This window comes from Pleurodeles waltl, chromosome 6 (assembly GCF_031143425.1).
Source record: "Pleurodeles waltl isolate 20211129_DDA chromosome 6, aPleWal1.hap1.20221129, whole genome shotgun sequence".
In the NCBI taxonomy this organism is placed as follows: Eukaryota; Metazoa; Chordata; class Amphibia; order Caudata; family Salamandridae; genus Pleurodeles; species Pleurodeles waltl.
In genome coordinates, this window is record NC_090445.1 from 1543943968 (window position 1) to 1543960298 (window position 16331).

Consider the following 16331-nt stretch of genomic DNA (forward strand, 5'->3'; position numbering starts at 1 on the left):
TGTACCTGTAACCACTATCAGTAAATGTTGCTTTACCATTCACAGCTTTTACTGCAGAAGCTGTTTTATCTGTGTCGGGAGCTGACTACAGGGAAAGTGACAGTAGTGTTCCACTGCTGTAGCAAAGGCTACAATAGCAGCCAGGCAATAGCTCCATCATTCTAAAACTACCATCACAGTAATTCGAGGCATCACAGACCATTTTCAGTGTAACACAAAAGCAGAACTTAAACAGGTGCAGGAAATTGTACAGAACAGATACAATGTCAAGTTCTGCAGCATTCCATCAAAGGTGTTGAGGCCTATTCTTCTGGACCCAGTGGTTCAGGAGGTTGAGACCATCGTCATGAGCGTTATGCTAAAGTGTACTCCAGCATCAAAGTAGTATCAGCATCTACTACGGATACATTTTTTCTTGAAGTGGAGAAACAAGAATTCCAACCATGTATAGATCTGGAGGATCCAAATAAGTGGGTTAAGAGAAAACAAATCTGCTTAATGATGCACCACATCTATCCACCATGACATCTTGGGGAGTGCATCTATGCCATTGTTTTCTAGAACACTTACATTCATGTACTGATTGTTTAGAAGCAGTAATTTTCTTCAGTTCAAGATAGGCTATGAACATTTGCCTTAAATTATCATGCCCAGTTACCAAATGCTTGGTCTTAGCGGCAGCTTTCTCTGGGGCAAAGTTATCTCCCTCTACACATATTGAACTGTTAGCTGCACTCAGCATGGGGTATGCTGTTTCTGCAGCCTGCAATAGGTTAGCATTAAAGTCCTGGTCCACAGTACTTGCGTTGTACAAATAATGTCATACTTAGAGTGGTTGTGGATACAGATCACCAAAGTAAATCCTACAAGGAGGAATGATGTCTGGTGCCATCTTATCCAGCAGATTAGTCACTTATGCTTCTTGGAATTTTGCGTTTTTTTTTAGTGCTGATTACCAGACGTCAAATGAGGTCTGTCTGTGAATGCCTGGAGGAGCAGTGGTACCAGAGAACAGGAAACTCCTAGGGTGAAAGAATATTACTAATGGTAGGCTTACACTCCTTGCTGGTGTCTAGGAAACAAAATGTAATAAATGTTTTGCTTTCCAAGAGCATTACCTGACCAAGTTAAAGAGACTGACTTATTGCTTCTAATTGGCATGGTCAATTGCGGTATCCAGGTCTTCTCCAAGAACCTTCTCCAAGAGTCTTCAGTGTAGGTGATGTCTCCTCTCCAGGTTATCAGAACGTGATTACGCACCCCAGACTACATTCACTGAAATTGACTGCCTTTATCCTTAGTTGGTGCTGTGGGGCATCATGTTTTCTCAAGAGGTCTTGAGAGCCATAAGTATCCAGCAAATAACTCTTCCACATAGGTCATTTTAAGGTGGAAAAACCATTTCACTCTGGAACCTAATGGGAAAAACATGTCTTCCTCCCCTTTTATAGTGAACAAAAGCTTCCCTTCAGATTTCTTCTTTAAAATAATGTTTTGCTGCTATTGCGAGTGGCTTTCCCCACAGTCTTTTATCCCTGTGATTTTGTGTGATTGCATTTTTCCACATACTGTACATGGGGTCCACTGCAGGGTGCCCCTCTTTTTTAATAATTCTCTGACTGCTTTTTGTTCATTAATTTGCCATAGACTGCACACCTAAATGTAAGTTTGGTTTTAAGAAGTCTTATTGTTTGGGTAAACATACAGGTGATGCAGGAATTATAACATGAGTCTTCTTTTAAAATATGGGGCTTGCACCATTGCATAATAACTTGATTTAATAGTAGAGCTACTAATCAGAAGGCTGGAATTTAGAACAATCGCTCTGTACAACAATGCTGTCTGAGTTATGATGTGAAATACTTACCTCCTAGAACCGTAACACCCTCAACCTTTTTAGCTGCACAAATCATACTAATATCACCTTTATTTGGCCTTCTCTGTTGTACCTTGTCAGTGGAATGTTGCTGAATGGCCTGGGTTTTGTTTGCGCTCATTTTTGAATCTGCACACCCTTTATTTTACTCTCATTAACATGATAATCTCCTCTCTCTTTACAAGGACCTTACATCTGGGTCAGAAGTATCAGAGGAGCAGGCATTGCAGCTGGTCTGCAAGATTTTCCGAGTTTCCTGGAAGGAAAGGGACCGAGATGTTATCTTTCTTTCTTCTCTCTCTGCACAGTTTAAACAGAACCCCAAAGAAGGTGGGTGTTTGTCTGGAGAGATGTGTTCCAAATTTCCTTGAGCGCCTCTTCATTCATTGGTCACCTGAACACTGAAAGGTTGTGCTTTTTCACTTAATTGTAGTAAATTGTCATTTCGCTTCTTGCTTTCTTTTATCTTTGACAGTGTTCTCCAATTTTAAGGACTTGATTGGACAGATTTTGATGGAGGTCCTGATGATGTCCACCCAGTCGAAAGATGACAACCCCTTTGCCAGTCTGACGGCTACATCCCAGCCAATTGCTGCTGCCATCCGATCGCCAGACAAGGGTCTGGTGCTTCACTCCTCCTCTAGTTTGGGCTCTAGTCCCATGTTCTGCAGTGGTAGCTCCTTTGGTGCCAGTTCTGTTTCAAGGCAAGCTCTGACTCATTTTTTTCGTGGCTATGTGTATTTTAATGGATTGGTGGGAACAGAGCAAGAAAGGGGCAGAGGGTGAATGAGACCAAAGAAGACAACGTGATAGACATAGCCTCAATAATATCTTGAAGTGGTGTAGTTGCCCACCCGTTCTAATACTGACACAGCAGAGTTGAGAACTGTGATGTTAGCCATTAGTTAATGATTAATGTTTAGATTTTAACTTGTGGTGGAATGTCATATGTTTTGAAATGGGCCTTCTGTGTGGAAATTGGATTATTGTTGCCCTTTCCTTTTGCCTTGCTCACCTTTTATCATTACATAGGTTAGAGAGAGAGAAATATATATAAATGGGAATCTTGTAGTTGTACTTTCGTATTGAAGCTGTGTGGTATTTTTCTTCTGCCTAATCTTTGATCACCTTGATGCCTAATTAACTTTATTTCAAATTTTTTTCTATCCAGCCTATATGGGTCTAGCCCGGTTTCTAGCAGAACTTTCTCAAGCAATGTGGCACCTCTGACTCCAACTTTTAATCCACCCACCAATCCCACGACCCCCATTTCCATGCCTTCTCAGTCTGTCAGCCCCCATGCCCTCCCAGTCCAGCCTCCATCTCCAAGGTACCGACCATACATAGTCACCAGCTCGGGGGCCCTTTCATCATCTCCCACTCCAAGGCCTGCCTCCCTCTCCCTCTCCAGCATGCCACATCTGCAAACTGTGAGCAACAGCCCTCAGGCCTTGCCATCATCCTCACCCCGGCAACAGCCCTCTACCATGAGCCTTCCTCTGTTATCGTCGTCTCCTGGTGCCCTCTCCAGGTCCCCAACTGTGCAGAGCAGGATCCCTCATAGGTACTTCTCAAAGAGAGCTTGTGCATGTATATGTGTTGGGTGTGAGCTTCCTATAGATACGGACATAACCTATGAAGGCTCCCTTGTTTTCTTTCTATTGCACTGATGTGTGTCCATCTAATCTGCTTGATTTCTAAATACTGCACCTGATCCTGCTTGACCTGCTTCTCTTGAAATCTTTCAGTTCACCGTTTGGTAGATACATAGTCTTTGGATTATCCCATATTCCTGTGCTTCTCTTCTAGTGGGCCCATAGAGTAAAAGTCTTACAACTACTTTTCTTCTTTACTATTTAAGTTACATTTAGGTTTTTCAACAAATTTATTTTTTATCCCAGATTTTTCCAAACTAAATCAAATTAAAAGCAAGGGGCCAGATTTTTTTGCTTCCCTACCAATTATTTTTCACAGTAGCTATATTTCTTGAAAATTCTCCCAATACTCGTTCACAATTAGCATTGTAAGAGATCATGGTCCGTACAGAAAACAGTGTGTTTCAGTGAATGCAGTGGTTCCCAACCTGTGGTCTGAGGACCCCTGGAGGGTCTGTGGAGCCTCCTCAGGGGGTCCGCGACTGCTTAGAAAATTATATAATATTACTAGATTAGGTCCCCAGCTTTCAGTTATGATTCAGTGGGGGTCCCCGGGTTCCAGTAATGATAAAGTGGGGGTCCACACAAGTCAGAAGGTTGGGAACCACTGGGTGAATGCATCTATTATAGCTATTTACCAGACTAGAAATATATGGGGGGGAAGGGAGGAATGGCAGTCAGTGAGTTGCTGCTATTGGCAGTTTGTTGAACTCTTAGTTTAATGGCAGTCTTAGCTAGATGTTGTCTCTCCACTTAAGGTGCAAGTCTAAAGCATGTATAGCTCATCTCTCATGTACATACTATAATTCCATGCAGTGCCCTTCTCACATTTTTTACATGCTATATCCATCCATGTTTGTTGTGTAATGTCAGTACCTCAGTAAATAATTTTTCACCCCATGGGCTGCTAAAGACATTATTCATGTGTAATGTCTGGATTCAATTTACATTCAGGCTTTTGCTTTGTCACTATTTTCTTCCATTTGTTTTTAGTTTCTTTTACCTCAAATATCTATTTCTAAGGAAAGACCTGTCATTTGGATATATATATATATATATATATATATATATATATATATATAATCCGCGTCAGGTTACACCTACTTCAGTAAGCAAAGTTCACCCAGAACCACCCCCTCCCCCTTTTAAAACCCTGGATATGGCAGGAGAGGAAGGGGATAGTTCATGAGATGAGTGGCAGTAGGGTGTTGCATATAGTCTATGTGATCCATAAAGCATCAGGATAACTATAATCACTCTTAAGAAGACTGTGACTGACCAGAATATTCACAGGAGAATCATAAGTACAGACATCCCTGTCTGCAGCAAGATGATACTGAAGGTTAGTATTACAGACCTCTTCATAATGACAGAATGAATGGACCTACTATGAAATTCGGTCTTAACCACATACAGCCTATGATGCACATTTCCATGGCCCTCAGCAGTGACCGTCAGTCCATGATTGCAGACCTTTACACTACATTGGGGATAGGATAGCCACAGCCTCTACAACCACCACCACTTCCACCAGCGCAACCGCTGCAGTTGCCACCTATGCCAGGGGGACCCCTTGCACATGAGGTTGAATCACATTTTACGGGTAATGGTGAAGCTGAAGAAGAAGTTCTCCAGCTCCTCCAGGAAGGTGGATCTTATTCATTTCTCATTCATAAAGAACCTTGACAATAACTTTGCTTTCATGTAGCTGGTTGCCTTTTCAGTTATGCATTATCCCTTTTGGATTTTGGTCCAGCTGTTGAATCTTCACAAAATGTATGGCTCCAGTGGCAACATTCCTCTTGCCAAGAAAGGGTATTCGATATACCCTTACCGCTACAATTGGCCCCTCCAAGGCAGATTCAATCGAGGCAGAGACCTCTAATAATGCCGCCTGAAGACGTTTTTGCAATATAGGTGTAACTGTAAGTGAAGCAAAGTAATCTCTCATCTCATCAAGTAAAATAGGAGCCGGTTTAGTTATGAAACAAGAAAAACTTTCCCATTTAAAAAGGTTAAATCAAATGAATACTTCTGCAATACATAAAGAATCCTCAGGAATATGTCCATCTCAGTAATCCCACCCTAGAAGGTAAGCACACTCTATCCTCTTCACACCCCTACATTTATTTTATGGGGGTATGTTATGTCATGAATTCCCTAGGTATTTAGAGTCACAGAGTTGTATTTGTAACCTAGATTGACAATAAGTAGCTAGTGTTCGCTGTCCTGTCCAACGGGGGCAGTGGATGAAAAGGAGTGTTGTTAGCTTAGGGGGAAACACCATCTTCAATGCTCCTGCGCTCACCAAGGTAAGTGAAAGCCTTGCATATCAGTATCCCCACCTGCCCCTCTTTACCAACCCCTCCCACCTCTCCAATCCAGTAGGCCAGTGCAAATAACAGGGGTGATGGCGGCAAGCCTGTCTGGTTCCCCATCTAAGTAGAAAGGTGAGTAGACTGCATACCATTGACTGAAACCCACACCTCTAGGGTCTATGGCAGAGGATCTTAATGCAAAAAAAGAAATTGTGGTCTAAAGTTAATTTGACTAATGACCAGATAGAGAAAACACCAACTGAGAGAAACAAAAGCGTTCTTAAAGTCTTATAAAATCAGTGCGCTGGGGCAGTGGAATTCATGGGTGCTAGCTATCGCCAGCTACACCCTTCTAAGACAGTGATGTGTACCTCCTTGCAGTATAAATCAGTTTTTAATTGGTGTGTTACGGAGGAAATGACCTTGACCAGCCTGTCCACAAGGAGGCACAGTTCTAGGAGGTTTCATGCTTCAGGAGGACTGAGAGATTTGCATCACGGCGGTCATCTAGAATGCAACTTAACTCAGAGGCTTCAATGAACATGTTAAAGGATTGAGGGGGTCTAAAAGAAAGCAAATTTAAGAACTCAATGGGAAATGAATTTTCTGTCTGTAGTTTTCTTCGACTGCATCCTTTCTAGTATCACAGCCACTTCTTCAGTCTTCAAAGATTGGTTGAAAGTAGCTCGATCCGTCCTTTGGAATTCACAAATCTTCGAGTAGGGTTTGGACTGTTTTGCCTCCTTTGATAGGCATGCCACACCTAGACACCAGTAACTGTCTGCGATTGTGGCTTCTGGCTCCTGCTTATCCTTGGAAGAAAGTACTGCAGTAACCACTTTGGAGGTCACTTTGTGGTTGGCATGCCATTAAAGCAGATAATGCTCTTTGTTGCTAGTGTTTGGTATGCGTTGTGATGCTATCCAGGCAGGTCTAGCTAATAGTTTCACCTTCAATTTCACCTCTAAAAGCCAACATTGGAGGGGTCCTTTCAGAGTGGCTAAGAATCCTTGCTCAGACTTAAGGATTACCTCCTGTGTTTCTGGAAGCACAGAAAGATCAGGTCTAAAGGGGAACCCCTTCTGACCTGAGACATTGTAGCCTCAGCTGCAAAAACCCTAGTTTTGACCTTATATTACCTAGGTGGCTGTCGGGATGAGGCTCTCAGCGCGCCAGATGGCTAACGCTTCTAGGATCTGCTTCATTTAACAATGTAGGGATAATTTACATCAAAGTAAAAAGACAGTAGTCTGTATTTTTTCACAAATCCATAGATCCAAAATATATTGAATAGAAGCTCGGTCCTTAAAGTACTCAAAAAGGCAGTATAACATTTAGACAGGCAACCAACATGTTTCATCACCTCAAGTGACTTTTTCAAGGCTAAAAGATCTGCATTGTATATCCTGAGCACCGTTAATCCTTTTTGATATGTGAATCAAAAATTGCAAGTTGACATCCAGTCCAGGTCAGTTATGCCTGATCACAAACTATGAGTTCTACTATCTACCTATTTGGGCATACCGTTATACTAAATGCGTTTGCTGCAATTGCACAGCAATTGTGAATTCACATAGTGAAAAGTATGAACTCTAATCTCTTGCTCAGGATATAAGCTGTAGATCTTTTAGTCCTGAAATGTCATTTGTGACGAAACACGTTGCTTACCTGCCTAACGTAATATTGCCTTTTGGAGGACATTAAGGACCAAACTACTTCTCAGTAAATTTTGGATCAATGTATTTATGAAAAAAACATGGACTTCCGTCTACTTACTTTGATGTGAATTATCCCTACATTGTTAACTGAACTGACTGTTTTGTGTGCTGTGGTACTAACATTTGCAATTTGACACAGTAGACCCAAACTCACTGTTGATGGTTTCCTTGGGTAGTAGGATACTTGTTGTTGTTTGTACTTTGCCCTTCAATATATTCAATTTAGGAAGTGAGATTTGTACACTACTACTACCCGCTCAGTTTTACCATCCATTGTAAACTGCATAAGTTGCAGGATCAGAGAGTTAAAACGCCATCCACTACACATTAAGGAGTATAGTTGAATGTGCAAGGCCTGATCTTACCAATATTACAGTTCTCTTTTACGGCATGATTGGCTTGCTGCACATTTATCCTTTGTCCCACAGTGCCGCCTGACTGCATCTCCTACGTTTTTGCATGTCTGTGCACCTCAACCTGCCTGCTTTCATGCCTTTTTGCTGGTGAGTGGACATGTTAATGATTAAAACATGCCTCTTCTTTTGTATTGGCCATGTGTATGAGCATAGCTGTGTAGCTTTGCCTCGGTTTATCTTAATGTGATGTTTCTCTGTTGCTTTGTACTCAAGTATCCATTATGTGACCAAATATGCTTTGGTTCTGTGCACAACTGTGCCTTTTTACGTATTTACTTGTTACCGTGTCTTTCTGCACATGCGTCTGCATTTTTATATACTTGTTTCTAGCCTCCAGTAAGCTCCCTTTTTCTAGTTCTTACATATAATTATTCTGTGTGCTAATGTGTAGGGCTACATTGTTCAATGCACCACTGCACTTGTATGATTTCTGTTACGGGGACCTTTTGCTAGTGTGGTAGCCTGTAAAATGTTGCTCGCCCCTCCGTTGATACTGATTTGCTAGTGTATTTGGGCTGGGTTTTTACCAGTCATGTGCACCCGTCCTGGTATTGCTCGAGCATGCACCTTAAAGTTTAATTTAAATTTTCCTTATATTATGCTTGTACGTATACTAACAAAAAGAAACTTATAGACTGTCAGAATACTAGGTGATGTACTGCATGGCCTCGAAAATCCTGTTTGTCTCTCACCATTACTCCTGGTAATTCCTGTTCTCGATTCTCTTTTGTTGGCTATCGAGTCGGTATTTTGCTTCCTTTTGCTGCATGCCACTTTTAGTTGATTGAGCGTTCTTCCCCCAATCCTCAGCCCTAGTGCTTTGTCATAATTGTTCTTGCACTGTTGCTTATTCTGATAATGTTCATCTACTGGATCTGCCTGATTGCGCTTCTTTGCATTGTCTAGTCCTAATTTGGATTCCTTGCTGTGTGCCCCAGATTCTGGCCCCTTGTACTGGCTGCCCTTGATTAATCTCCCATGCATTGTGTCACATTTTGTAGATATTTGTGATGTCAGTTCAAGATTCCGGTATCTTGTGCATCCTTATGGGGCCCCTTGCAGAGTGACCCATCTTTTTTCAGAGTCTTTGCAGTGTTTGTTTTGTACTTCAGTTTCTGGCGTTTCTCCAATTGTATTTACTTGCAATGTTTTGATCCGTTTAGAATTGCATTATTTGTTCTTGACATCTTTTTTTCTTCTGCTGCTTTAAACTTAAAACTCATACTTGTTTTCTTTGATTCTTGGTGTTGTCTTTGGTAGTGCTAGTATGAACGACAACCCTTTCTCCTTCCTCTTCTTTGGCCCTTATTATAACCTTGGGGATATCAGTGATGAAAACGAAGAAGATTTTTCTTGTGTACAGTTTGGGTCCAGGTATTGACACAAGAAGTGTGGACGCATGTTTTGTTGTGAAAATAATAATTGATTGCTTAACGTACAAAAAAACCTTCTTGTGTGCAATGTCGGTTGAGATGAGAGTTTGTGTTATGAAAAGTGTTAACAGCCCACTGAAGTCTGCTACGACATGGAATAGGGCCATCATTCACTGACAAGGCATTTTGAGGGAATGGTGTTTCTCTCTTATTCCTGTGTCCTGGCTCTTCCGAGTAGTGAAACTGTGAACCTTCCATAGCAGTTGAGTTGCACACCCAGCGGCAACGAATATTGCTGTTTGTCATAGTAAATCAGTGTGGTTGTGTGCTCTCTGATTTGTTTTATTTTCTAACCTACTGTGTGAATTGAAACTTTCTTCCCATTCGACTACCAATTTCCCCTTGGGATTGGGGCTGTTTGCCTATTTTCTTGTTTATTTTTCTATTGTTTCAGTTTATCTAGCCTATGCTAAATTTTAGGTTTAGATGCATGCATTCTCTTTATAACCATTTGTTGATTTGCATGTCTTCTGTTTCTGCTTGTGAAAGTATCTTGTGAAGGGCTTAGTCCCATTTACTAGCATAGACACAGAGTCCATATGAAACAGTCAGACATACGCGCAGAGCAAATGGGATCCTGTCCTGCAGAAGGCATTTAATTTGCTCACAAATAAGAGGAAGTAAGTGCTGAGTTTAGGGACTGTGAAACCGGGTACTGAACCATGCTGATTTTTATTTAATGAAATCTGTCGATGTGCCAGATTCCTCCCTGGCTGGCATAGTGGCCAATCTCGCCACTACAGTATCAATCAATCCGTTTTTGTGAAGTGCGGCCTCTCACCCGTGAGGGTCTGAAGGCGCTGGGGGGGGAAGGGGGAAGGGGTGAGGGGGGAGGGTATGGGCAGTGGGAGTGGGGTTTTCAGTGAGGGAAATGTTGAGTTGTGTGTCATCGGCATATGACACAATGTTCATACCGTGGCTTCTGACGATGGCTGCAAGAGGGGCCATGTATAAGTTGAACAGTGTGGGGCTCAGCGAGGATCCTTGGGGGACTCTGCAGTTGACTCCTGCGGGTCTAGATGTGTAGAGTGTGAGTCTGACCCGCTGCGTCCTCCTGGGGAGGAAGGAGTGGATCCATTCCAGGGCTCTTCCACGGATTTCTGTGTCGTGGAGTTTGGTGCACGGTGCTGTGGGAGACTGTGTCGAAAGCTGCTAAGATGTCGAGGAGTATGAGTGCTGCGGTGTGGCCACAGTCTAGGAGTAATTGGATTTCGTCAGTGGCTGCTAGAAGGACTGTCTCTGTGCTGTGGTTGCTGCAGAAGCTGGACTGGGAGCTGTTGAGGGAGTTGTTGGCCTCAATGAAATTCCGTAGTTGTATGTTGATTGCTTTCTCCAGTACTTTGACGGGGTAAAGTAGCAGTGAGATGGGCCGGAAATGCTTTAGTTTTTATGGGTCGGCCAAACGTTTCTTCAGGAGAGTTCGTATTTCAGCGTGTTTCCAGTCCTCCTCAAAGGTGCCAGTGTTGATGTAGCAGTTGATTGTGTTTCTGGAGCTCGGGTGATAGATGTGCTGGCTTTGATATATATGTGGTGCAGGCAGGTGTCCAAGGGGGCTCTGGAGTGGGTTCTGTTCATGGTGCTGACTGTTTCCTCTGTGGAGAGCGTAGACCAGCTGTGGATGGTCCGGGTGGGTTCTTGGGGGGGTGGGGGCTAGGTCACAGGTTCCGGTGCCAGAATTTTCCAGGAGGAAGCAGTCGTAGATGGCCTGGATCTTGCAGTGGAAAAAGGTGGCAAGTTTGTCACAGAGGTCCTGAGTGGAGTGGCATACGGTGGAATGACGCAGAGTAGAGTGAGGGGATGCTGGTGGCTTCGGAGGGGGGAATCTGTGAACTCGATGACTGAGAAGAGTGCCTTAGAGTCGTGTGCGGAGAAGTTGATATGTTCCTGGAGTGCGTCCTTCCTAGTGTTCTTGAGTTTTCAGCGGTGGGCAGCGATAGCGGCTCTGAATGAAGCGAGATGTTCGCTGGTTTGGCTGTTCCTCCATTTTTTCTCTAGACGTCTGCGGGTACGCTTTGAATCTTGCAGTTCGGTGGTGAACCAGCTGGCTTTCTTAGGTCCGGGTTTGGCTGATGTCAGCCAGAGGGGGGCTAGAGTGTTTTCGGTGATCCTTGCGTTGGTATTGCACTCTGCTGTGTTGACCTCATCAGAGGGAGGGATTTGGTAAGCAATGAGGCTAGTTAATCATTGATGATTTTGTTCCATTTCCTTTGGGGGGGGGGGGCCAGAGGGTGCGAGTGCGGCTGCTGGGTGCCTTGATTGTGAAGTGTATGCAGCGGTGTTCGGTCCAGTCCGGGGTAGAGGTGGTCTCAAGGGTGATCCGGTTGCTTGAGGTGAAGATGGGGTCCAGTGTGTGTCCTGCGATGTGTGTGGGTGCAGAGACCAGCTGTCTGAGACCGAGGGTGGCAAGGTTGTTGAGTAGAGTGGTGGTGTTTTGATCGGCGCGGTCTTCGAGGTGGAAATTCAGGTTGCCGAGAAGGAGGTAGTCGTCTGTCGGCAGGGCCTGGGGGGGTAGCCATGTCTACAACGTCGTCTATGAAAGCTGGGTTGGGTCCGGGTGGCCTGTACCCCAGGGTGCCGCAGATGGAGGAGGTGTGGTTGGAGTGGACCAGGAAGTGAAGGGCTCCATGATGGTGCATTGTTCTTCTGGGCCTTGACATGTAGTGAGGACTTGTGTACGATGGTGAGTTCTCTGCTCAGCTGGGAGGGCTGGTCCCTTCTTAGGATGCTGTATCTGTCGGGAATGGCGATGGCGATGGCGATGTCTGGTCCCGAGGTGTGGTTGGTCCAGGTCTCGGTAAGGAAGGCGATATCCGGTCGGGCGGTGTCATTATTATTGTCCCCAGGAAGGGTCAGAGTACATAAGTGCAATATTTTGATTCTGTGAGGGTTTGTTTCAGCCAATCAGTTAGTCAAGGTCCGGAGAACTGCTCACAAGTGTCTAGTAGCGAAGGCACCTTTGAGAACCTAACACACTCTGATTCTGGTTCAGTCACAGTTGTAGTCTAGGCATCGAGGTACTGTTGCTCTACAGGATTGAACAGGTCTATCATTTTTGGAATATTGTTGCCCACTCATTACTCTGCGCAGTCAAAAAAGCCTTTTTTTCTAGATGCAGGTTGTCACCTGGAATGTCTCCACAATGATTCAACAGAGTTGCACTAGGGGGCTTTGGCCCAAAGGTCTCTGAATGACATGGAGAAACGTTACCCCTCTTCTGCTTTTTTTTTAAATCCTTTTCTGGTCATCAGCCTGTTTCTTCGGTTCTGAAGCAGTAGGTGGGCAGGACCCATGGTGGGCACTGATGTTTCACTTCAGTCCAGGGCCATATGTCCTGGGCACTCTAATCAGATAGCTAAATTAATCAAGCTCAGGATTAGTAAAGTCAAGCAGTCATTTTTATCCTAAGAGGTGGTATTTGTTTAGTTTGAATAGATAGCACCCAACAAAATCAAACGTTGTGTCAGAGCTCTCATTTCTAAATGAGCAGGCTTTTATTTAAATGTACTGGGGGCTCCCATCACGACGACGGGGAATGATTCAAGCATGTGAATCTATGAAAGATTCCAATACTGGAGAACTAAAGTTACAGGTAAGTAACTAATTTTCATATATGCATGCAGAATCAAATTATAGCAACTTTCTCTTGCCAGCACTGCCATTTCCACAGACCTATCTACCTCTTAGCAGGCCAAAAGAGATACCGCTCTTAAATGGAACTCCCATGTCTTTATATTTCATCACTTGACTACTTGACCACCGACAGCAACTTAATATGCCAAAGACCAATATCACAGTTTCATTTACAGAATGTTTTTTGTTTCACACTAAGTTCTAGGAGGTCTTTATATTATAGTTGTGGAATGTTCAAGGATGACCAAGTCGTCCATCTAAAATAATGTATTGATGTGAAAAGTTAGTATCTTATCAGGTAAAGCTAATTCCTTTGCAGGGAAGTATGGGAGGTCATAAAGGTATAAAGTAAATGTTACTATGCTGTGCCGCATCCACTTTTCTAAACCATCGCACCTCTTAGAATAAGCCAATAAGCCTTAGCTGTTTGATTTAATTGCCAAAGGAGAGTCAGATGCCTAGAGGAAAACTTGCATATGCAACAATGGCCTATGCAGAGTAATTTGTGACTGGCTAGTTACTTAAAAAAAAAGGCAACAAGGAGACCTTGCACAACCTTGATGTCTGACATGTTTTGCATTTTTGTGGGGCAGGACTAGAGCGGTGTTCTATAGACCAAAGGTTTGTAACCTTTGTCGGCAAGGATGCTGGCCCAACAGCTGCTGAGCCCAGCACTGCTATATTGATTGTTATATATTCCTTGCTCGGGGTTTGCCATCTTGTTTTGTCAATCCGCACCATAACAACTAAGGCAGCATTTGTAACATTCTTCAGGTATGTGCCTGTCAGAGGGCGGTATTGAGTAGCTATATTGCTTAGTCCACTTGTATTTTGCAAGCATTATGCTCTTGAAGCTTCTTACTGATGCAATGCTCGGTTTGTTCCGAAGGTTCCAGGCAATCTGTTGCTCTAGGCCGAATCTGCCTGCTGCTCTCCCTGTAACCATGTGTTTTTCTAGTTTGTAGATTTTATCAATGTGGTGAAAATGGTAATGATCATGGACATAAGGATATTATAAAATTACCATTTTGATGACTCAGCCAGAATAGAATACTTATTGGCTCTCTTCGTAAACAGTGCAATTTGTGTGGGTGTGCACCTGTCTTTGGAACGAGGATTGTCCATGTATTACAGCCATAAATCTGCTGCTGAGTCTTTAATGTTTGTTTTAACAGTCGTAGCCTTCTCTGGTCCTCCTAAAAGATACTGTAGTGCCCTTAGCTTGATAATTGGAGAGAGTCTAATGGTCTGATAACAATCACCATGAAATATACTTTATCTTTTTCTCTTGTCTCTTATTTGTCCAATCATCCATATCCAGGAGTTTTTTTGGTAGTTAAATTATTTTTTCACCAGTACCAGATTACCTTGCCCAAATAAAATCAGTGTAAATTGTTATGTAGACTAAACTAAGCATTTCCTCACAGTAGGATCAGCTGCTGGTGTTTGGTGCCTCTCCCAAAGGGTTCAGTACTTTTTCTTTGGCCATGGCATACTCAAGTCTGCCATATATAATTATGCAAAGTGGTCTAAATCTACTACTTGCATAGTGTTGTTTTTTATTATTTTTTATGTGAGATAGTTGGTATGACATAAGCGTCCTTCTAAATTAGCAATGATGCCCGTTTTTTTAAATTTGATTTTAGCCTTATATTTGTGCCTTTAGAAAGGAAGATCTGTTTGCCAAGCTCTCGTGGAGCTGCCCAGTTTCTTAGATGAAAATCTTCACAGCTCATATTTACAGTCTTTTTAAACATGCATGTCAGTATGAACTGCATTTGACAATAAAATCTGAACTAGAATTGAGCGGATATCTTTGGTTTCCACTCGTGTTAGCAGTCCTTAATGTCCTAGATAAAAGACTTAGCACTGCACTGTTGTATGCTTTACACATCAATTTGTGGGTTTTACATGTCAAGGTATGTTTCATAGCAGAGAGATCGTGCCTGCTTTCAAGTCTTTGCTGTATTGCACAGACCATATAAGAAAATTTAAGAAAGTCAGTTTTTACCCGGTTTCATTTAAAACTCAATTTTTGACAGTCTCTCAACAGAAATAAGACAGTGATGAAATATGCTTTTTATAGCAACTCTCAATTGTCAGATTAGTGATAAGGAATGTTTGTTTTCTTTTCATATGTTTCACAACTCTTGGTGCCACACAGTGATGAGCTTGGCACTTCTTTGTTCTTCTCCTTGTCTATGAACTAGGCCTGATTTATGTGGCCAAATTAGGAAACAATCTTGCACACTTTAACCTGTTCTGAAAAGGCTTTCTCAGTAGATGTAGGGAGCATGTTTGCAGGAACATTTTAATTTTTATGAGACTTTTAAGAGGGTTCCAGTAAGTGACAAACACACTTCAGCGATTTGAAACGTTTTAACCTGTGATCACACATTGAGCCAAAACCTAAGTTCATGTGTGTTGTGACATTCTAGATTCCTGTTTGTTGTCCGTTGAAGGACCGATATCTGGATTCACGCTAGAGTTATGCATTTCACACTCGTAGGTTTTTTATATGCGTTGGTGATTCTTGAAAATCAAGCATATCTGTTCAAATGATGTTTGGGGCGTTAGGGGGTGGGGGCAGTATAGCAGGGATTTTTCAACGCCAAGTCTTGTATAATGCAGGATTTTACACAGTTGATGCTTATTGGTCCACTGTGATAATTTAATGCCATTCAGGCTGGTGGGATGACATTGAGTGACTTGTGGAAAGGGTAGTCTTTCTACTTTAAACTTTGTTTGTTTATTCTGGAATAGTTGGATTCTTAGTGGGTTTGCACGTCAAGATAGCAGTACTAAACAAAAAAACAGATACTTTATTAAAAATGTTGTGTGTGGGGCATTGTTTTGACATTTCCATACAAGGAGAATTATTTGAAATTAAGCCTGTGCGTTAACCCTGCTGTGGTTTCTGCGATCCAATCCTGTCGATTCACATTTCAGATTTTTCTGAAGTTCAGGCCTATGAATTCATGACCAAGCAATTATCTAGTTGAGGCATATGTTTTTTTGTTGATGGTTCTCTAGAGGTTGTCACTGGAGTCACACTGCTGGATTCGCTATACACCATTCCAAGTCAGTTCACTCTCTAGTATTCTTTGCAGATCGGGTCTATAGATTTATACTTTGGAGGAGTAGCTCTGCCAGTTAGGTCTACAGTTTCATAACTGAGAAATTGTTTGTAGATCCTGACCCTGCCAGTTCACAGTAAAAAGTATTTTCAAATCTGTTCATTGACACTGGTAATAATTTGCATTATAACTTTGCATTCACATTGGA

The 16331-nt window shown here is 42.6% G+C and overlaps 1 protein-coding gene across 2 annotated transcripts in view; it reads left to right on the plus strand.

The window, feature by feature from the left end:
* Positions 1–16331, plus strand: part of UBE4B (ubiquitination factor E4B) — a 658693-nt gene that overhangs the window by 91507 nt on the left and 550855 nt on the right. The window contains exons 5-7 of one of the 2 annotated variants that reach the window (XM_069241179.1): positions 2062–2206; positions 2352–2580; positions 3048–3440. In XM_069241179.1, coding sequence (XP_069097280.1) covers positions 2062–2206; positions 2352–2580; positions 3048–3440 — 767 coding nt within the window. The remainder of the gene's footprint in view (positions 1–2061; positions 2207–2351; positions 2581–3047; positions 3441–16331) is intronic. The other variant, XM_069241178.1, reaches the window with a different exon arrangement.